The sequence below is a fragment of the Myotis nattereri genome (assembly GCF_964212035.1).
Source record: "Myotis nattereri genome assembly, chromosome: 15".
In the NCBI taxonomy this organism is placed as follows: Eukaryota; Metazoa; Chordata; class Mammalia; order Chiroptera; family Vespertilionidae; genus Myotis; species Myotis nattereri.
The window spans coordinates 45,037,123-45,055,922 of NC_138090.1; the positions used below are offsets into that span (position 1 = coordinate 45,037,123).

At 57.6% G+C, this 18,800-nt stretch overlaps 1 protein-coding gene across 1 annotated transcript; it reads right to left on the reverse strand.

Moving 5' to 3' along the window:
- Positions 1 to 235: 235 nt before the first annotated feature.
- On the reverse strand, positions 236 to 13,927 carry KCNN4 (potassium calcium-activated channel subfamily N member 4). Its single transcript, XM_081108531.1, has 9 exons — positions 12,988 to 13,927; positions 8,904 to 8,999; positions 7,251 to 7,663; positions 5,459 to 5,594; positions 3,992 to 4,102; positions 3,019 to 3,137; positions 2,546 to 2,615; positions 1,228 to 1,389; positions 236 to 784 (listed from the first exon to the last, which is right to left on the reverse strand). The coding sequence occupies exons 1-8, from the start codon at positions 13,144 to 13,146 to the stop codon at positions 1,231 to 1,233; spliced, it is 1,263 nt and encodes a 420-aa protein (XP_080964657.1). The 5' UTR covers positions 13,147 to 13,927; the 3' UTR covers positions 236 to 784; positions 1,228 to 1,230.
- Positions 13,928 to 18,800: the final 4,873 nt, after the last annotated feature.

Consider the following 18,800-nt stretch of genomic DNA (forward strand, 5'->3'; position numbering starts at 1 on the left):
GCCAGTGGGTGGTGGCGCCAGGATCTGCCTGAATCCAAAGCCCTTGTCCTTAGTCTCAGATCTGGGTGGGGAGGTTGTTGAGGACCCCGCAGCCTACAGACCTGGGAGGGCACCTAGGAAAGGCCTGTTTTATAGATGGGGAAACTGAGGTTCAGGCAGGGCAGGGTAAGGGCCTTCCATTGGCTGAGCTGCCTGTGTGAAGTGTGGATATGTTTAGAAAGAAACAACAACGTCTGTCTTTGTTTAAAATTTATTACAAAGTATAAGAACAGAGACTGGTGAGCCCCTTCACCCCCTCCACCTCCGCTCCCACCGTATTCTCTGCAACTCTAGAAAAATAGTGTCCTCCTGCTCTCCCACCAGGGGGCGCCACCTCCCGCCTTGTCCCAGCTTCAGGCCTGGCTCCTTCAGCTCTGCCGACCAGCGGTCACTGAGGCTCCCCAGGATCCTGGACTCTGGGCCGCAGCCGTCCCCGCTCCCAGGCACCTCCACTGCTACAGAAGCTGGGGGTCAGCTGTAGCAGCACAGTGAGGATGTTTTGGTGGAGGGTACGTGGGGTAGTGGTGACCAATTTCCCATCTGGGGCCTCAGGGATGGGCCGCGGCCTCCCTCCTACAGCCAGTGTCGCCTCCAGCAGCTTCAGTGAGTCAACCCACCCCAAGGTGGGGCCCCTTGGGTCCTTGCACTTGAGGTGTTTTAGTCAGAGGGCTGGGTCAGGAGGGGAAGAGGGCATGTCCTTGACCCCAGTCCTGGGGAAAGTAGCCTGGCTCTTCCTCCGTGGGTCCTGGGGAGACAAAGGGAGACGGATGGACAGGCAGACCAGACACCAGAGGGGGAGCAAGAGCGGGGACACGGAGGTGGAGACGGACAGAAACCAGTGGGCAAAGAGGAAATAAGAGGGTGGGTGTACCCGGCACCACGAGATGAGGAGCTGCCGGCATTTGGACAGAGCCCGAGCACGTGCCCAGGGACAGGCACAGAGAGAGACAGACAGATTCCAAGCAGTAAAGGGGAGGGTATGGAGGGTCAGCACAGGGGAGAAGAAATGTCTCCTTCCTCCACTGCCATCCAGTCCCAAACTTGGCGTCCTTTCTTCCCAGCACAGCCAGTGGAAGGGAAAGGATGGCCTTGTCTCAGGCCATCCCCTGCCCCCTTCACCATCTGGGGTGCAGACCACAGACACCTTTCCTCCAGAATGCTCTCCTGCCCGCGCCCCAGCCTCCTTACCAGCTATGTGGCCTCCTGGCTGGGTTCCGGGAGCTGCTTCAGGGCAGTGCTAAGCAGCTCCGTCAGGGTGTCCAGCTTCCCTGCCAGGGTGTCGATGCGCTTTTCCAGGGCCTGATGTGAGCTGCTCAGACCCAGCTGCAGGTCACACAGGATCATGTGCATCTGGGCAGAGAGAGGGTCGGAGGTATCAGAGGGCTGAGGTGCAGCCTCCCTGTCCGGTGGGGAAGGCAGTGGAACCAACATGTGGTTACGGGCCCTCAACGTTTATCCTCAGTTGTAACAGGTTCAAAGTATTGACCTCTTCCACACCCCCGCTACTTGGCAAGATCCTACAAGTCACAGGGAGTGAGAATCCTGTCCCATATTTACAGCTGAGGAAACAGGCCTGGAGCAGTTCATTGACAGGCCCAAAGCAGCCCCTACAATAGGGCCTAGGATGTCGGAGGTACTCACTAATACTACTTGTGGGACTGATGAACGCCTGTCTTCAAAATCGCCCTTTCCCTGCCTTCTCAAACCAGGATTCACAGCTTCATCCTTAAGGGCATGTGAGCTTTCTATGAGAATTCTTTAACTCTGTGTCTTATGGCTCGATAACCTTAGGAAATTAGCGCCTGTCAGTTCTGGCAGATCTAGGCCACCACCTCCTCCCTGAGCCATGCAGCGTAGAGGCCTGTACCTGTGGCTGTGTTTACCATGGCAGGGGTGCCGAGGACCACTGTTTGAACTGTCACGGACTAATGAGGAAAAGCAAAGGCCACCGGATAAGCAAAAGACGCTGTGAGTCCAGCCAAGGGGTGTGACGTGCCCGCCCCGAGGTGGCGAGCTGAGCGGCTTGGCCAGGCAGGGGAGGCACCCCGGGTCCTGGCCCCCTCTTCACAGGAGCAGCAGAGATTGAGTTTCACTGAGACAGTCACCCTTCCCCACGCCCGTGTTGTGCGTTTGCATTTTATTGGTTTTGCCATGTGTGTTTGGGCTTGGTTTGTAAATTTGCTTTGGTTTTATTATTGTGTAAGAGTCAGAATTTGAAGGAATTTTATATCCGTTCACATGTAAGTAAGTTGACAATAAAAATAATTTAAAACCAAACACTGGAGTCCTTTGTGCCATTTTTTTTTTTTTAGGTTTAAAAGGGATCTCTCTGTATAATGCATGACTTTTAGAAACTCGGTGTTACATCATTCATTCATCCAACCACAAACCTTTATTGAGTGCCTGTGGGTGCCAGGCCCTGGCCAGGGTTCCTTCCCTATTCCGGGGCCAGATTTCTCTGCCCGTGGCCCCAGCCTCCCTCTCCGCTCCCACAGGATCCCGGTACCTTGGAGATGTCCACCATGGAGTTCACTTGTTCCCGGAGTTTTCGGTGTTTCAGCCGCACCTGGCGGAACCTGTGGGAAGAAGTAGGGGGTCAGTTTTCCCATCAGCCTGGTCCCCAGATGTGGCCCCAGCGCAGGGGAGGGATGAGGGGAGGAGACCCACGCATAATCAGTACAAAGAGGAAAAGTTGCTAGAGAGCTGAAGTGGGGGTCTGCACCCATGAGTCCACCTCCCTGGGAGAGACCCAGGTATGCAGATCCACAGACACCCCGAGATATGCAAAATCAGCCACCACAGACTCACAGAGTCACTATGAGGTCCAGGCTGATATCTGTTCCATCACACATGGGTGCATGCGGTTGTACACACACACACACACACACACACACACACACCAATCCCCTCCCCACATGTGGGTGAACATGGGTGGGGGCACACACACACACATACACAGACACACACAGCAGCCCTCACGTGTTGATAGCAGCCAGCAGCTTGCGCTGATGCCTGCGGGCAGCTCCAGAGTCCTTCCTGCGTGTATGTTTGTAGAACATCCAGGCCTCTTGTAGCACTCGGGCAGCTGACTCCTTCATCTGGGGGAGGGTGGCACAGTGTCAGTGCAGACAGACCCCTTGGCTCTGGGAAGAGGGGCTGGGAGCCTGGGTCTGAGGGAGGAGGGGCTGGAGCTTGGACTCCTGGGTCTGAGAGAGGAGAGGCTGGGGGCCTGGACGCCTGGGTCTGAGGGAGGAGGGGCTGGGGGCCTGGACTCCTGGGTCTGAGGGAGGAGGGGCTGGAGCCTGGACTCCTGGGTCTGAGGGAGGAGGGCTGGGGGCCTGGACTCCTGGGTCTGAGGAAGGAGGGGCTGGAGCCTGGGCTCCTGGGTCTGAGGGAGGAGGGGCTGGGGGCCTGGACTCCTGGGTCTGAGGGAGGAGGGGCTGGGGGCCTGGACTCCTGGGTCTGAGGGAGGAGGGGCTGGGGGCCTGGACTCCTGGGTCTGAGGGAGGAGGGGCTGGGGGCCTGGACTCCTGGGTCTGAGGGAGGAGGGCTGGGGGCCTGGACTCCTGGGTCTGAGGGAGGAGGGGCTGGAGCCTGGGCTCCTGGGTCTGAGGGAGGAGGGGCTGGGGGCCTGGACGCCTGGGTCTGAGGGAGGAGGGGCTGGGGGCCTGGGCTCCTGGGTCTGAGGGAGAAGGGGCTGGGGGCCTGGACGCCTGGGTCTGAGGGAGGAGGGGCTGGGGGCCTGGACTCCTGGGTCTGAGGGAGGAGGGGCTGGAGCCTGGACTCCTGGGTCTGAGGGAGGAGGGGCTGGGGGCCTGGACGCCTGGGTCTGAGGGAGGAGGGGCTGGGGGCCTGGACGCCTGGGTCTGAGGGAGGAGGGGCTGGAGCCTGGACTCCTGGGTCTGAGGGAGGAGGGAGGTGGGGTTGGGCCTCCTGTGTAGCCCGCCCTCACCTCTTTGGCGTACTGGATGTCCATCATGAAGTTGTGCACATGCTTCTCTGCCTTATTAAACTCCAGCTTCCGAGCCACCACCGCCACCAGCAGGGCTGTGCAGCAGACCCCCTGTGGGCACAGCAGGCACTGTGACACAGGGCTGTGGAGCTCTGTAGGCCAGCCCTGTTCCACCAGCTCTCCTTGCCCACCTCCGCGCCCCCCTCTCCCCCCCCCCCCCCCGCAACAACCACAGAAGGCAGGCCCGACCACCCCTAGTTGACAGACAAGCAAACAGCTACAAGGGGGGAGCGAGGATTAGAAATCACGGGTCTGAGATGAACTCCAGTATGTATTTACACCATCAAAATATTCTCTTTGGTGAAGGGTATGAATGGAGGAGGAGAGGAGAGCTGGGCTGGGCAAGGGGCAGACCTCAGGCTCCTGCGGGAACCATTCCTCCCTGCTGCTCACACCCAGTTGGCCATCAGGTCACTGGGGTGTCCCTCACCCTCCTCCCTGGGGATTCAACATGTCCTTCCTGGGACAGCATCAGGGCTGGGGACTGGCGGCTTGAGTCCCTGAGGAAAGGGGAGCCCGGTCTCTTGGGGAGGTGAAGGCCAAGGCATTGGGTGCTGGGTCCAGCGGGGTGGGGTGGGGGGATAAGGGTTGCATGGGGGGAACTGGATGCCTGGGTCTGTGAAGGGAAAGGGTGAATGTCTGGGTTCGGGCGTCATGGGGTGAGAGCCTCTGCCTCATCCTTGAGGGACTGGCGCTGGGGGTGGTGGCAGATGCCCGGGGCCATTATAACAGCCCCCCCTGCCCCTCCTTCCAGAGCATTTCCTATGTGCTGGGCACTGTTTGAGATCCTTTACATGTTTCAATTCATTTACTCTCCTCAGGAACCCGAGGAGTTCACTGGTGTAAGTGTCCTATTTATAGGCGAGGAGACCGAGGCCTGGAAGGGACTAGCTTATGGCTTACTTCCAGCTAGGAAGTGGCAGGAGCAGGATTTGGCCCCAGGCAGCCCGGCCCCCCAGGCATACTCTCCATGATTAGACTCTGTGGCCTCGATGGAGGCTGGGAGCTTGGATTCCTCTCCCAGAGCTGGGAAATGGGGCCTGAGTCCTAGATGACGAGGGGGCCACGGGGTGGGGCAGGATGCAGAGCCTTGATGGGGCTCAGGGCTGGATTCCTGGATTCTGGAAGGACATGGGGCTGGGAAGTTAGGGGCCTTGTGTTCCTGAGGAGGATGAGGGCTGGGATCTTAGGTTTCTGAGAGAGCAAGGGTTTGGGGGATGGATTCCTGTGTTTTAAAAGGAAATGGGGCTGGGGGTCTGTGTCCCAGAGAGGGACTGGGGCTGTTGGGGCCCAGACGCCCAGTTTCTTGAGGGTGGCCCTGACTGCCTGCGTTGGCTCCATGACTTCCTGGAGCCAGGGGATGAACAGTGTGGAATAGGGGAGGGTCCCTGAGAAGCCTGTACTCACCATGACTCCAGTGCAGAGGCAAACAATCTTGCCCCACATGGTGCCGGGCACCACGTCCCCATAGCCGATGGTCAGGAATGTGATGGGGATCAGCCACAGAGTGTCCGAAAGGTGGCCGGTGGCGTTAACAGCCTGCCTATGGAGAAGGATGGGTTAGTTCTGAAATTGCTCCCATGGTGTTTGACACCCTCCTTCCTAACACATACCCACAGTCCCAAGAAGCACCCAGAAAAAAAAGCCAGTCAGTTCTGGGCTTTGGAGAGCCTGGCCTTCTCGCTGCTGTGTGTGCGCTGGGCTGGATGCTCAACCTCTCTGGTCTCTGGGACTTGAACCTGGGTGCAGCCAATTCCAAAGCCTGCTTGGTGTCAGTGAGGCTACCAGGGCTGCTGCATTCGGAGTGTGTGGTTAAGGGGTTGAGCGGGGGCGGAAACCCAGCCCGAAGTCCACTTGTCAGACCCCGGCAGGGAGCTGCATCCACCCAGAGGAATGGGAGCCTAATTTCTACAGGATGCTGTCTGGCCTGGAGGCGGCCCTTTCGGGACTAAAAAGGTAGGTGGGACTCTACAGAGTCTTGGTGGGACTCTGCATTTCCCCCTCACTTCCTAGAAGGGGACATTTCTGTCCAGCTGTGGAAGGGATTTGAAAATCAGGACTTGGCCAACCCTGGCCCACAGGCACCTCCTGCATCAGGTCAGTAGGGAACGACATCTCAGACCCAGTGAACTAGTGCAGCCAAGTGCAGTCAAGCTGGAGGACCTCTGCCTTAGGACTTAGAAATGTGACTCCCTCCCCATCGTCCCGTATTTCAGATAAGAAACATGGTGGGAGGACCATTCCTTGACCCTGATCATGACCGATTCCCCAGCTGGGGAAACGGAGGTGAGGTCCTGCAAGGTGAAGTTTAAAATTACAAAGGATTAGAATTGCCAGGGAGACTTTAAAGAAGGTGCAATTTGTCAAAGGGGCCCATTTTACAGATGAGAAAACAAGCTCGGAAAGGAGAGATCTAAAGCCAGGTCTCCCACTCCCCAGCCCCCCTCAAGAATCCTGTGCCAGGTGGGCTTGAAACCAGAGGCTCTCAAACTTGAGCGGGCATCACAATCACTTGTTAAGACAAACTGCTTGGCCCCTCCTGTCAGAGGGTTTTAAATCTGGTTGGTCTGGATGGGGCCTGAGGATCTGGGTTTGCAACAAGTTCCCAGGTGATGCTGCTGGCCCTGGAACCACACTTTGAGAACCATGGTCTAAGGTTACCCCCAATGTGTGTGAGAGAGAGAGAGAGAGAGAGAGAAGGGGGGAGGGGAGAGAGAGACAGACTGAGGTCCTGAAAGGGCCCACGCTGTCCAGCAGGCAGCCTGGAATCGGGTACCAGTTCCCTCAGGGAATTCTCTTCCAGAGCAGCCCCCAGATAACCCACGTGGGCATCACGGGGGGCACCTACAGTGCATCTGTGCCAGTTGCTCCTAGGCAGACCAAGGCTTGGCCAGGCCCCAGCGCCTGGGCTTTGAGGGAACAGATGCCTGGAACCCGAGGCAGGAGAGGCTGGGAAGCAGGAAGGGAAGGGCTTCCTAGGGTCTGTGTGTGCCCGGGGAGACCGGAGGCCGCAGGTGGAGGCAGGGCTAGGGCTGGCCTGGACACATGCGGACAATAGCCTTCCGCGCTGCCTGGCCCCCGGGGACCCAACCTGCACCAGCGACAGGGCGCTGCTGCTGGAAGCGGCGTCTCCAGGGGCTCCTGGCACCGCCCCCTCCCCCACCCCCTCCCTCCACCCCCCGGCCCCCAGCACCCTCACCTCTCGGCCACCGACAGCACCCAGGCGGTGGTGAGCCAGAGGCCAAGCGTGAGGCAGAGCAGCAGGCGGCCGGGGTGCGTGTTCATGTAGAGCTTGGCCACGAACCAGTGGCGGAAGCGGACCTGGTTGAGGGCGCCGATGCTGCGGTAGGACGCGTTGAGCAGGACGCCGCTGCGCAGGAGCACGGCGCGGGGCACCAGGTAGAGGCGCAGCAGCATGGCCAGCGACAGCAGCGCCTCCCCCTGGCTCAGGAAGCCCGGCCAGGGCTGCGTCGCGCTGGGCAGCGGGCACGGCGGGCCCCGCACCGGCGCCGGGTGCAGCCCGCACACCGCCAGCTCCACCAGGATCTGCGCCGCCTGCCGCCCGGTGAGCGCCACGCGCCAGTCCCGGAGGCTGTTGTCCGTCATGAACAGCTGCGGGGAGGGTGCGAGCCGGGAAGGAGGGGGGGGGGGGGGGTCACATGAAGGTCAGGCGGCCGGACGCCAGCCTGGGCCTGGAGATAAGGGGGCCACGCCCGCCGGGCCGGGGAACCAGGCAGATAGCGCCGGGGCGTGGGGCTGCGGAGGGTGGGCGCGGAGCAGGGCCGCACTCGAGGAGGACTTGTCTCCCACTTCTCCCCTCCCTCCTAGGTCAGCCCCCTTCCAGAACGTTCGGCCAGGAACACCTAGTGGGGCTCCCAGGTGCCTGAGATTGTTCTGTGTATTGATGGGAACAACAGACAGACACCCTCCGCATCCGCGGAGCCGCCTCCTAGTCCTGTTTCTGGGACATGTGTATGGTGATCGTGGTGGGCATACCGTTAGCCACGACCACAGCTAACACCGAGGGGGCATTTGGACGTGCAGGTCACTGCGTACATGTTGTGACTCAGTGAACGCTCCCAGCACATGGGGTTGGAAGCGTTATTACCCTCATTTTATAGGTGTGGGAGCTGAGCCCCACGTCCCCCAGGTCGGCAGTGGCACCGCCAGGCTACAAACCCAGGGCACTTCACTGCTCAAATGACTGCTATGAGCGAGAACGTGTACTTTTTACCAAGCACCGTTTACACACCAGCCCTGCGAGGGACATTACCGCACATGGCCAGTAACCCCATTTCACATGGGGGAAGGGAGGAGGGAACAGGATCTGGGGGTGGGGATGCATCTGAGGGGGCCAGGGGTGGAGAGACATGACACTGGAGGGAGAGAGGGGTGGGAAGGGCTCCTGAGTCAGGGGGACATTGGCACAGAGGGGAGCTCTGGAGTGGGGAAGGGCCTGTGGGCACACACCCGGGGTCTCGGGTTGCTTGGGATTGGAATAGGTGGGGACTCAGGGGTGGAGGACGGCAATCTGAGAGGCTGGGCCTGGAGTGAGGCCGCCTGGGGGCAGAGTGGATAGAGGCCTGGGGGCAGGAGCTCAGCATCCATGAGTGGGGGGGGGGGGGGGGAACAGGGCTGCAGGTGGAGGAAGGGACGGGGCTGCTCCAGGAGGCCCTGTTGGTCTGTCTACGGTTCATCCCATCCCAGTGGGTGAGGGTGTGGACGCATCTCAGGGCAGAGGAACCTCATTACTCAGCCCAGGAGGAGGAGGAGGAGGATGGAAAGTGTGAGCTGACAGGGCGTGGTGGGGGCTGGCGGCAAAAGGAAGGGGTTGGGGCGGGGCCCACCCTACCTGGACCTCTTTGGCATGGAAGGCCAAGATGAAACAAAGGAGCAAGAAGGTGGAGATGCTGATGGTGCACTTAACCAGGAACAGGTAGAACGCCCACTGTTGGGAGAGAGAGAGAAAGGGGTGAGATCCCAGGTCTCTGCCCATCAGTCTCCTCTCCCTTCCTCCCAAACAGCCTTTTCTTCTCAATTCCCAATTTCCTAACAGTGGTCCGCAAACTGCGGCTCACGAGCCACATGAGGCTCTTTGGCCCCTTGAGTGTGGCTCTTCCACAAAATACCGACTTCTGCACATGGGCCACGAAGTTTCAATCGCACTGTACATGCACGCCTGCACGTGGTATTTTGTGGAAGAGCCACACTCAAGGGGCCAAAGAGCCGCATGTGGCTCGCGAGGTGCAGTTTGCCGACCACTGAATAGACAAAACAAGTACAGTGGGGCCTTGACTTACGAGTGTCCCGACTAACGAGTTTTTTGAAATACCAGCTGTCTCTCAGCCGATTTTTTGCATTGAGTTGATAGAGTAATTTGAGTTAATGAGCTCCTTAACTAGCTCGGTCTCCGAACGAATTAAACTCGTAAGTCAAGGCCCCACTGTATACAAGATGAGTGTGGAGGGGAGAGTTGGAAGGGGTCGACCTCAGCGAACGTACCTCAATCAGATTGAGGATGTTTTTAGCAAAGGCCAGCTTAGGAGTACCCTAATTATGTTAATAAAAATGTACCTACCTATATAGTTTAAGTTTAAAAAATCTGGCTCTCAAAAGAAATTTCAATCATTGTACTGTTGATATTTGGCTCTGTTGACTAATGAGTTTGCCGACCACTGTCCTAGACTCCTTTCCCCACAAGCCACAACCCAGTGCCTCCCGACATCTCAGTTCTGGGAAGTCTCAGAACCATCACCTGGTCCCCGTCCTTTCCAATTGGACAGCCCTGGCCGGTGCCTCCTCCTCAGCTCTTCTCCTAGGGCCCACATCCCTTAGGGGAGAACTTGAAATTCACATTCCTTCTTCATTCCCATCCACTTCCCCATCAAAAATAGTTCCTCAGCCTGGCCATGGTAACTCAGTGGCTGAGCATCCACCTATGATCCAGGAAGTCATGGTTCAATGCCTGGTCAGGGCACATGCCCGGGTTGTGGGCTTGATCCCCAGTAGGGGGTGTGCAGGAGGCAGCCAATCAATGATTCTCATTGATGTTTCTCTCTCTCCCTCTCCCTTCCTCTCCGGAAGGTGCAGAGTGGACAGAGGCCTGGGGGCAGGAACCCAGCACCCATGAGTGTGCAGGGGAGATGGGGCTGCAGGTGGAGGAAGGGATGGGGCTGCTCCAGGAGGCTCTGTTGGTCTGTGTTCCTCAGTGGTTGTGTGTATGTGGGGTGTGTGCCTGTGCAGCCCCAAATCACTAGAGAGCTGCTTGCCTCCCTCACCCCCAAAACCCAGAAGCAGACATTTGGCCTCTAAAGAATGCCCCCTCCCCTCCCCTCCCCTCCCCTTCCCGTTCCACCCAGCTGGTCTTGCCCTAGAAAGCAACTTCAAGTCCCACCCCGAGGCCCCATTCTCAAGGAGCCTAGAAACTATCACTCAATCCCCCAGGAATGAAGGACACCCTCCCCTGCCCTCACACGGGGGGCTGAGTCCCCGAGAGACTCGGAGAAAGACCCCCCCCCCCCGTGCCCTGTGTCCTGCATCTCCTCTCCCTGACCTAACGCCCTCTCTCCTGGCTCTACGCCCAGGGCAGATCTGGCCGGAAGCACATGGCCCCCAGAAACCACGGAGAAGGCTTTTCCCTCTTTGTGTGGCAATACCTTGGAGGAATCTAGAATTTCTGAGGGAAGGATTGAGAGGGGACTGGGACTGCTAGATTCCCTAGGAGGGGCTGGGGGGGGGTGACTTGTTTGGGGGGTGTTGTCAGGGGAATGAGACCACCTGGGCTCCCCCTGTTTTTACTGAGACACCTGTTTCTCCTAAGACACCTGTTTCTCCTAAGATGCTGCCAGCTCCCCTGGAGGGGGCAGGGCCCCCCTCTGTGCAGGGGAAGAGAGCCAGTTTCCTGCTCCTGGGGGCCTGCCCTCCCCCCCTCCCCCCAGCCTGAACAATGGTGCTGTTGTCTACAGCCCTCCCCCACCCCTTCATCCTTCTCTGGAACCTCATTCCCTGTCGCTTTCCTTAGTTTGTCCCAAACGCTGCCCAACTAGACGCAACCCCCCTCCCCACACCGCAGCTGCACTTCTGCGAGGTCCTGTCTACTCTTCCAATTCCCGGACACTCCCCTGCCCGCTCTGGGATCTCTGTCTTGCTGGCCTTCATTCTGGACCTGGGCCCCTGCCTCTCCGCCAGCCCCGCGCCCCTGGGGAGCAGGTGTCTGGGTCCCTGTGCAGTAGGGATTGAGCTGGAGGTGGGGAGGGGACATGGCCGCGCTGCAGGCAATCGGAGAAACGGGGCTGCGGACCCCGAGGATCACGGACTTCAACCCTCACCCCGCTTACAGATGGGAAAGAGGCTGAGGGAGCCTCACTGCTGGAGGCAGAAGCCTGGCAGGTGGAAAAGGAAAGGACGACATGAAAGAGAGGAGGTGGATGGAGGGGGTAGAAGTGACCCCCTTGTCCCTTCATATCTGCCAGGGTTCCCATGCCCTCACATCCCCTGCTGGGCGGGGTGCTGGAGCGGGGGAGCGGTGGGCCGGCCTGGCCATGCTTCCTGTTGGCATGGGCTTCAGCTGCCCCACCCCCTCTCTTCTTGGCCTCCTGGCCGGAGGAAACCAGTCTGCCCTGACCTTCCAGGGGGCTCCTGGTCACTGCAGAGCTGCCTGCCTCCCTCACCCCCAAATCCCAAGCTTGAGCCTCCATCCCCCAAGATTCCTCCTCAAATCAGTGCCCCCCCCCCGGACCAGCCCGATTCCACATCCCTTAATCCAGACTGGTCTCCAACCCCTCCTTTCCTGTTGGGCAAGTCTGTTCTGTCCTCAAGCCACTAATTCCGACCCGTGTCCTCCCTGTGCCCCTTCGCTGCCCCGCTGGCCACGGCTGGAATGTGCCGGGAGCCTGCTCAGACTTGTCGGGGCCCCACCTGTCCTTTCCCTTTCCATTCACTGTCCTCAGTCAGGTCCTTCCCCAAAAGATGCTCTCGGCCTCCTCCTTCAGACCGGGAGGCCAGGCCCTCCTCCCCTCCTCCCCTGGGACCCAGGAGGCCAGGCTACTAAACACCTACTTCTCCATTAGTTCTCAGATTAAACAGCATACAGATTCTGAGGAAGCTGGGCTTCTTAATGATAGAGAAGGGTTGGTGTGTGTGTGTGTGTGTGTGTGTGTGTGTGTGTGTGTGTGTGACCATTTCCCGCCCCCACCCCAGCCAGTTTCTTCTGGCTTCTACCCTGAGTGCTGAGGTTCTGGGTAAACGTTCAGGTTTAGATAAGGACCAAGGAGCCACCCGCCTATTGGGAGAAGCTAGTTTCTCTCCTCACCCTCCCTTCACCAAACCAAGGGTTACCGCTCCCCTAATCTGCTCGTGGGGGACTTGAGTATCTGATCAGCCCCTTCCCCCTGACTCCAGGGGTCCTGGACCTCCAGCTGTCTAATGGCAAGACCTTCAAAGACCGAGACACTGAGACCCACTTGTCCCTTCATTATGCAGAGAGGACCCCCAGTCGTTGCCTCCCTGGATCCCAAACTCCAGCCCCCAGTCCCCTCTGCCCTCAGACCAGGAGTCTCAGCCCCCAGCCCCTCCTCCCTCAGACCCAGGAGTCCAGGCCCCCAGCCCCTCCTCCCTCAGACCCAGGAGTCCAGGCCCCCAGCCCCTCCTCCCTCAGACCCAGAGTTCAGGCTCCAGCCCCTCCTCCCTCAGACCCAGGAGTCCAGGCCCCCAGCCCTCCTCCCTCAGACCCAGGAGTCCAGGCCCCCAGCCCCTCCTTTCTCAGACCCAGAGTTCAGGCTCCAGCCCCTCCTCCCTCTGACTCAGAGTCCAGGCCCCCCAACCCCTCCTCCCTCTGACCCCTCTGACCCAGGAGTTCCAGCCCCCAGGCCCCTCCTCCCTCTGACCAGGGAGTCTCGGCCCCCAGCCTCCGGTGGCCCAGAATGAGTTTCACTCACCGTGCACCCTCCGAACCACAGCATCTCCGCGTGTAGCACCATGAGCCCGATGCCAATTCCCGCCAGTGTCAGTGCCCAGCAGGCCAGCCACTTCTCCTGCTCCAGCAGGCGCTTTCTTCGCCGAAGGGCTCCCAGGCCAGGCACCAGCTCCCCGCCCATGGCCCCCTGGGTCTTGGGACTCAGCCAGCTTCCTGCCCAGGGTCCCCCACCTCGCAGCACACAAAGGGCAGCCACTGTGGCTTGCAGGTCTTCAGCCTGCTCCGCTCAGTTGCTCTGGGGCTCTCGCTTTGAGGCACAGGGAGCCGGTGCCCTCTGGGGGTGGTGTCTGCTGGGCAGGGCAGGGAGGGGCCGGGAGGCCCTTGGGCAGAGGGGAGGCTCCCCAACCCCGCTTCTCAGACTAAGGAGGGGCTGGAGTGTGTCTTGGGGCAGAGCAAGGAAGAATCGTGCATCCTCGTGGATGAAGGCACACTGACCCAATGGTCACACACAACGGCCTGCGCTGTGTAACACACACCTACGTCTGGCCACGCCCAGGCACCATGTGACACCAGCACACCCAGCGTGGTCAGAGACAGACCCGAACACACATGGCCACACAACACAACCTACACCAAGTGACTCACAACTCCCAACAAGTTCTGAAACCCACAGCCACACCCAGACACCACATACATGGTGTGACACACTCCGGCACTCAGCGAGGAGGCAGACAGCGCCCCATGGCACACACAGCCACCCAAATACTGTCTACACACCGGCACAAACACTACGATCAAAATGGGCACAACATTGCCTGACACTCCCAGCCACACCCAGGCACCACATACTGGATGCACACACATAAGCTACACAAGCACAACATAGAGCAAGTGTTCCACAAACACACAGATTGTGCTGACATAGCGGTGCCCAGACGCCACACACACATATCGGTGCTAACAGTGCACTCTCAGAGTCCCACGCGTGACATACCTGGGGAATGATATCCAACACGTGCAGACACACAGCACTTAGGGACACCCCATGGCGGTCCCCATCACCCAGCACGTGGAAAACTGCACACGGACACACGTCATGCACATGGCGACTCACACGGATGCTCGGAGGCTGGTTCGCAGCGCACACAGTGTGCCCCCGTACATGTGCCATTCTAGTGTGTAATCGGAGAGCAGTGTGAATGGACGCAGGCAGAGACCTACACTGTACAGCGACACACAGAATCCCTAACAGCACGAGCCCAAAGGAAGACATCGCAGAGGACACAACCCAGAATCGTGCCCCTGGGAAGGGGGCACAGGCTCCTGGCACCCCAGGGCCCAAATGCAATGTGGACAGAGGAAAACATGCACCACCGCCTCTGACGGACAAGCCACATCCAGGCACCGTGTACGGCAGCCACACACGGCCCTGCCCTCCATATACGGCACCACGCACGACCACACAAATGCAGCACGCACAGGGAAATGCGCAAAGACACAGCGACACTAAACACCTCCAACACCACACTGCCCCACACCACCTTCGACAAACACCACGTGTCCCATGACTCAGCAAAGGGGACCCACGGACACAGCTGATAGGCCTGCAACAACCCCGCACAGAACACCAGAGGACACCCTGCGGCACAATGCAATACACAGCCTCACAAACACAGCACACTCTGAGTGTGGGCACCCAGGCCGATACTGGCAGGGAAAGGAGAGGCCCCCAACAAGGACAGGCACCTCCACATAATACAAACGGTCACCTCACTGAATGGCCCCCGGCTTTACACATACAGCACCCAGAGAGACACACACCACACACTGACACACAGAATAATAGCACACACAGTGTAGGGTCTGACCACATCTGGGAGGCACAAATCAAAAGCCTCCTACAGCAACACACAGGGACACCCTGGCGCGGTGACACACTCACCTCGCACAGCGTCACACACTGATCTCCCGACACACCGGAGGCCCCAGGGACACCACGCTTGGGGGAGCACAGAGCCATAACCCCTCTCCTCCTTCGTGTCCTATGCCATGCGGAAACCTGGGCCCGCCAGCCACAGGGAAATGAGACATGCACAGACGTGCCTGGCAACACACTAACACAACCCACACAGACACACCCAGAGACACCAAACCACACACACAGACCCTCCCAGTGACAAAAACACAACCCGTGCCGGGGCCCTGCCCCGTGGCACACATGGCTTTCACTGGGTGAGACACACCCGGGCACACTCAGACGCCACACACACACACGTCTGCTCGGAGAAACCGCTGCCGCTGGGCACTCTGAGGGCTGAGCCTAAGTGCCCTGGCACCTGCCGCCCTTGGGCCTGGCACGGATCCCCGTGTGCCTCTCCCCTCCTGGTTCTCAGGGCCTCCCCTCCGACTCCTCTCTTCGTCTCTCCGGCTCTAGAAACCTCCGGGTTCATTTTTATTTCTGCCTCCTGTCTTCCTCTGTCTCTGTTTTTCTCTCCTTTTGTGCCTTTGTCTCTTTCTGCCTCTCTGTCCCTGCCTCCCTCAGCTCCGTGTCTCTGTGTGTCTCTTAGCATCTCTGTCACTGTCTGCATTTTCGTGTCCCTCTGCTTTCCTTTATTCGTGCTCCCTGTCACTGTCGCTCTGCCTCCACGTCCCTCTCTGTGTTTATCGGTGTCTGTGTCTGTGTTTGTCTGTTTCCATCTCTGTCTCCGCTCTTTTCGATCTCATTTTCTCTGTCTCTATCTCTTGCTGACTCTGGTCTCTCTGTCCATGTCCGTATCTCTGTTTCTCTCCCGGCCCTTTCCAGTTCCACCCCACGCCACTCAGGGGCCAAGGGCCAGAGACACAGAGACGGCCTGAGAGAGTCAGAGCCACGGACAGAGACCTCCGGCACCAGCCCCCCCACAGCTGTGCCTCAGGGCAGGCACCGGGGAAACTGGCACAGAGGGAGAGACACCCAGAGTCCTTAGTGGTGCAGCCAGGTGTGTGTGTGTGTGTGTGTGTGTGTGTGTGTGTGTGAGAGAGAGAGAGAGAGAGAGAGAGAGAGAGAGAGAGAGATTGAAAAGGAGGAGGGGAGGAGAAGAGGGAGAGAGAATGGATTACAAGCAAAGCAGAGATGGAGAGAGAAGAGACCCAGAGGTAAAGAGAAAGCAGAAACCAGAATCGAGACAGGAAGTTATTGCAGAGAGATTTTGTCTTCAAAGAGACCACGGCTGACACAAAAGGAGCCAAGGCTGGACGTGCCGGTGGGCAGCAATGGGCACACAGGGGGAAGGGCACCTGTCTCCAAATTGAAGTTCCAGGCTGTGGGGGTCAGTGCATAGGAAACGTGGCTTGAGCCGGCTCCCTCCAGTCCAGGGAGGGGCTGAGCTCGGCGGTGGGGGTGACTCAGGGCCCCAGAGCTTCCTGTGACTCAGCTTTGGTCTCAATCTGGAGGGGGTTGGAGGGGAGGAGGGGTCTCTGTAAAAGGGAGGAAGTAAGGAGCACCAGAGGGCCTCTGTGCCTAGGCTGGCCCCTAGGAGGGGACTGCGAGCTACTGCAGGGACTGAGGGGAGGAGCAGAGGGGGGGGTGTGGACTCTGGGGCCCAGACTCCTGAGTCTGAGAAAGGAGGGGGCTGGGGGCCCAGACTCCTGGTTCAGAGAAACCGGAATAACTGATTCCAAAGTCCCTGGGACTTTTTGCTGGCCTCGTCCCAGCAGCCCCACCTTCCTCCCAGCCCCATCTCCGGGTCTGGAACAGACCCAGGTGCCTTGGGGCCCAGCCGGAAGGGGCTCAGGACAAAGGGTTGTTTAACTGCTCAGGGAGTGAAGAAGAGGGTGTCTCAGGCGGAAAGGTCACTCGTCGCCCAGGGCTGGTGCAGGGAAAGGCGGGGCTGAGCCGGGGGTAAAACATCCTGAAAGTCAGGCCTGTGGCTGCAAATCCTCCAGGGCCGGCAGTCTTTTGGATTAAGGCAGTGGGTGGCTTCAGGGCATCGAGCTGCTGCCACCTAGTGGTGGACTTGGGAACTGCAGGAACTCTGCTGGTCTAGCCTAGTTTCCTGCCAACATACATTGAGCACCTACTGAGGCAGGTACTGCTCTAAGCATTGCGGGTAAGTAATAATAAAACAGACAAAATCCCTGCCCTCACGGAGCTCCCGAGCTAAGGAAGTCTGGTGGTTTTGTCAATCTCGCTCTCTTGCTCTGGCTTTCACTCTGGCTCTGTATTTGCTTCTTTTTCTCTGCGTATCTCCCTGGCCTTGCTTCTCAGTTTCTGGCTCTTGATCTTTGTCTGCAATGGCTTGTCTTTTCCTTCCTCCTTTTTTTCTTTCCCTCTGTTTTTTGTTTATTTTCTTCTTTGTATCTTTTTTTTGGTTAAATATATTTTATTGATTTTTTACAGAGAGGAAGGGAGAGGGATAGAGAGTTAGAAACATCGATGAAAGAGAAACATTGATCTACTGGGGATGTGCCCTCAACCCAGGTACATGCCCTTGACTGGAATCAAACCTGGGACCCTTCAGGTTGCAGGCTGACGCTCTATCCACTGAGCCAAACCAGTTAGGGCCTTTGTACCTTCTAAAAAATATATATTTTATTGATTTTTTACAGAGAGGAAGGTAGAGCAATAGAGAGTTAGAAACATTGATCAGCTGCCTCCTGCACATCTCCTACTGGGGATGTGCCTGCAACCCAGGTACATGCCCTTGACTGGAATTGAACCTGAGACCTTTCAGTCCGCAGGCCGATGCTCTATCCACTGAACAAAACCGGTTAGAGCTCTTCTTTGTATCTTTTTGTTCCCCACCAATTAACAATGATGTCTATTACTATGTTAAATTGGTTATCATAAGTATGTGTTAATATATAACTATGTATTAATTCTATATAATTATGTATTAATATATAACAATGTATTAACTATATATAATTATGTATTAATATATAATTATACATATATCAATCTGGGAGTCTAGAGACCTTGGTTCAAGCCTTGCTTGACATGGCCACCGACTTTCTTTTTCTGTGGGACATAATGCATATAATCCTGGTTTATTTCTTTATTTTTTAAAATATGTTTTTATTGACTTTGGAAAGAAAGAAAGGGAGACGGAAAGAGAGAGATAGAGATGAAGAGAGAGAGCGAAAAACATCAATGTGAGAGGGAAACATTGATCGGCTGCCTCCCACAGGCACCCCAACCAGGGGCTGAACCCACAACCTGGGCATATGCCCCAATCTGGAATCGAACCAGCAACTTTTAGGTGTAAGGGATAACACTAAACTAACCGAGCCATACTGGCCACAAACCTGAGCTCTGCTATTCCTAGCTGGGTGTCCTATGAGACCTCTAAAATGGGGGTGTTAATAGCAATGTCACAGGGTTGCTTGAGGATTAGGTGAGATGGACCATCTGAACCCTGGCCTATGTCGGGCACTCGTGGTACATTGCCTGCCCTCTCTGTTCTGGCGTGTGGCTTCTCTCACTGAGTGGTAGGCTCTCTGTCCTTTCTCCTTCAATCTGGCTGGCTTGTGACTTGCTCTCAGCCATAGAATATGGCAGAAATGATGCTGGGCTGGTTCCAGGTCCAGTTCTTAAGAGAACTCGATGCTGCTGCCTTTGTGCTCTTAGAACGCCAAGACTGCCATGCTGTGAGGAAGCCCAAGATAGTCACCTGGAGAGGCCGTGCAGAGAAGAATCGAGGCACCTGGCCAGAAGCCCCAGTCCAGCCCCAACTAAATGCTGCAGCTGCATGCGTGACCTCTCGAGAGACCAGCAAAAGTGCCCTTTAACCCTCAACATCATGAGAAATAATGAGAAAAAACACTTTTTATGTTAAGACACTGAATTTTGGGGTG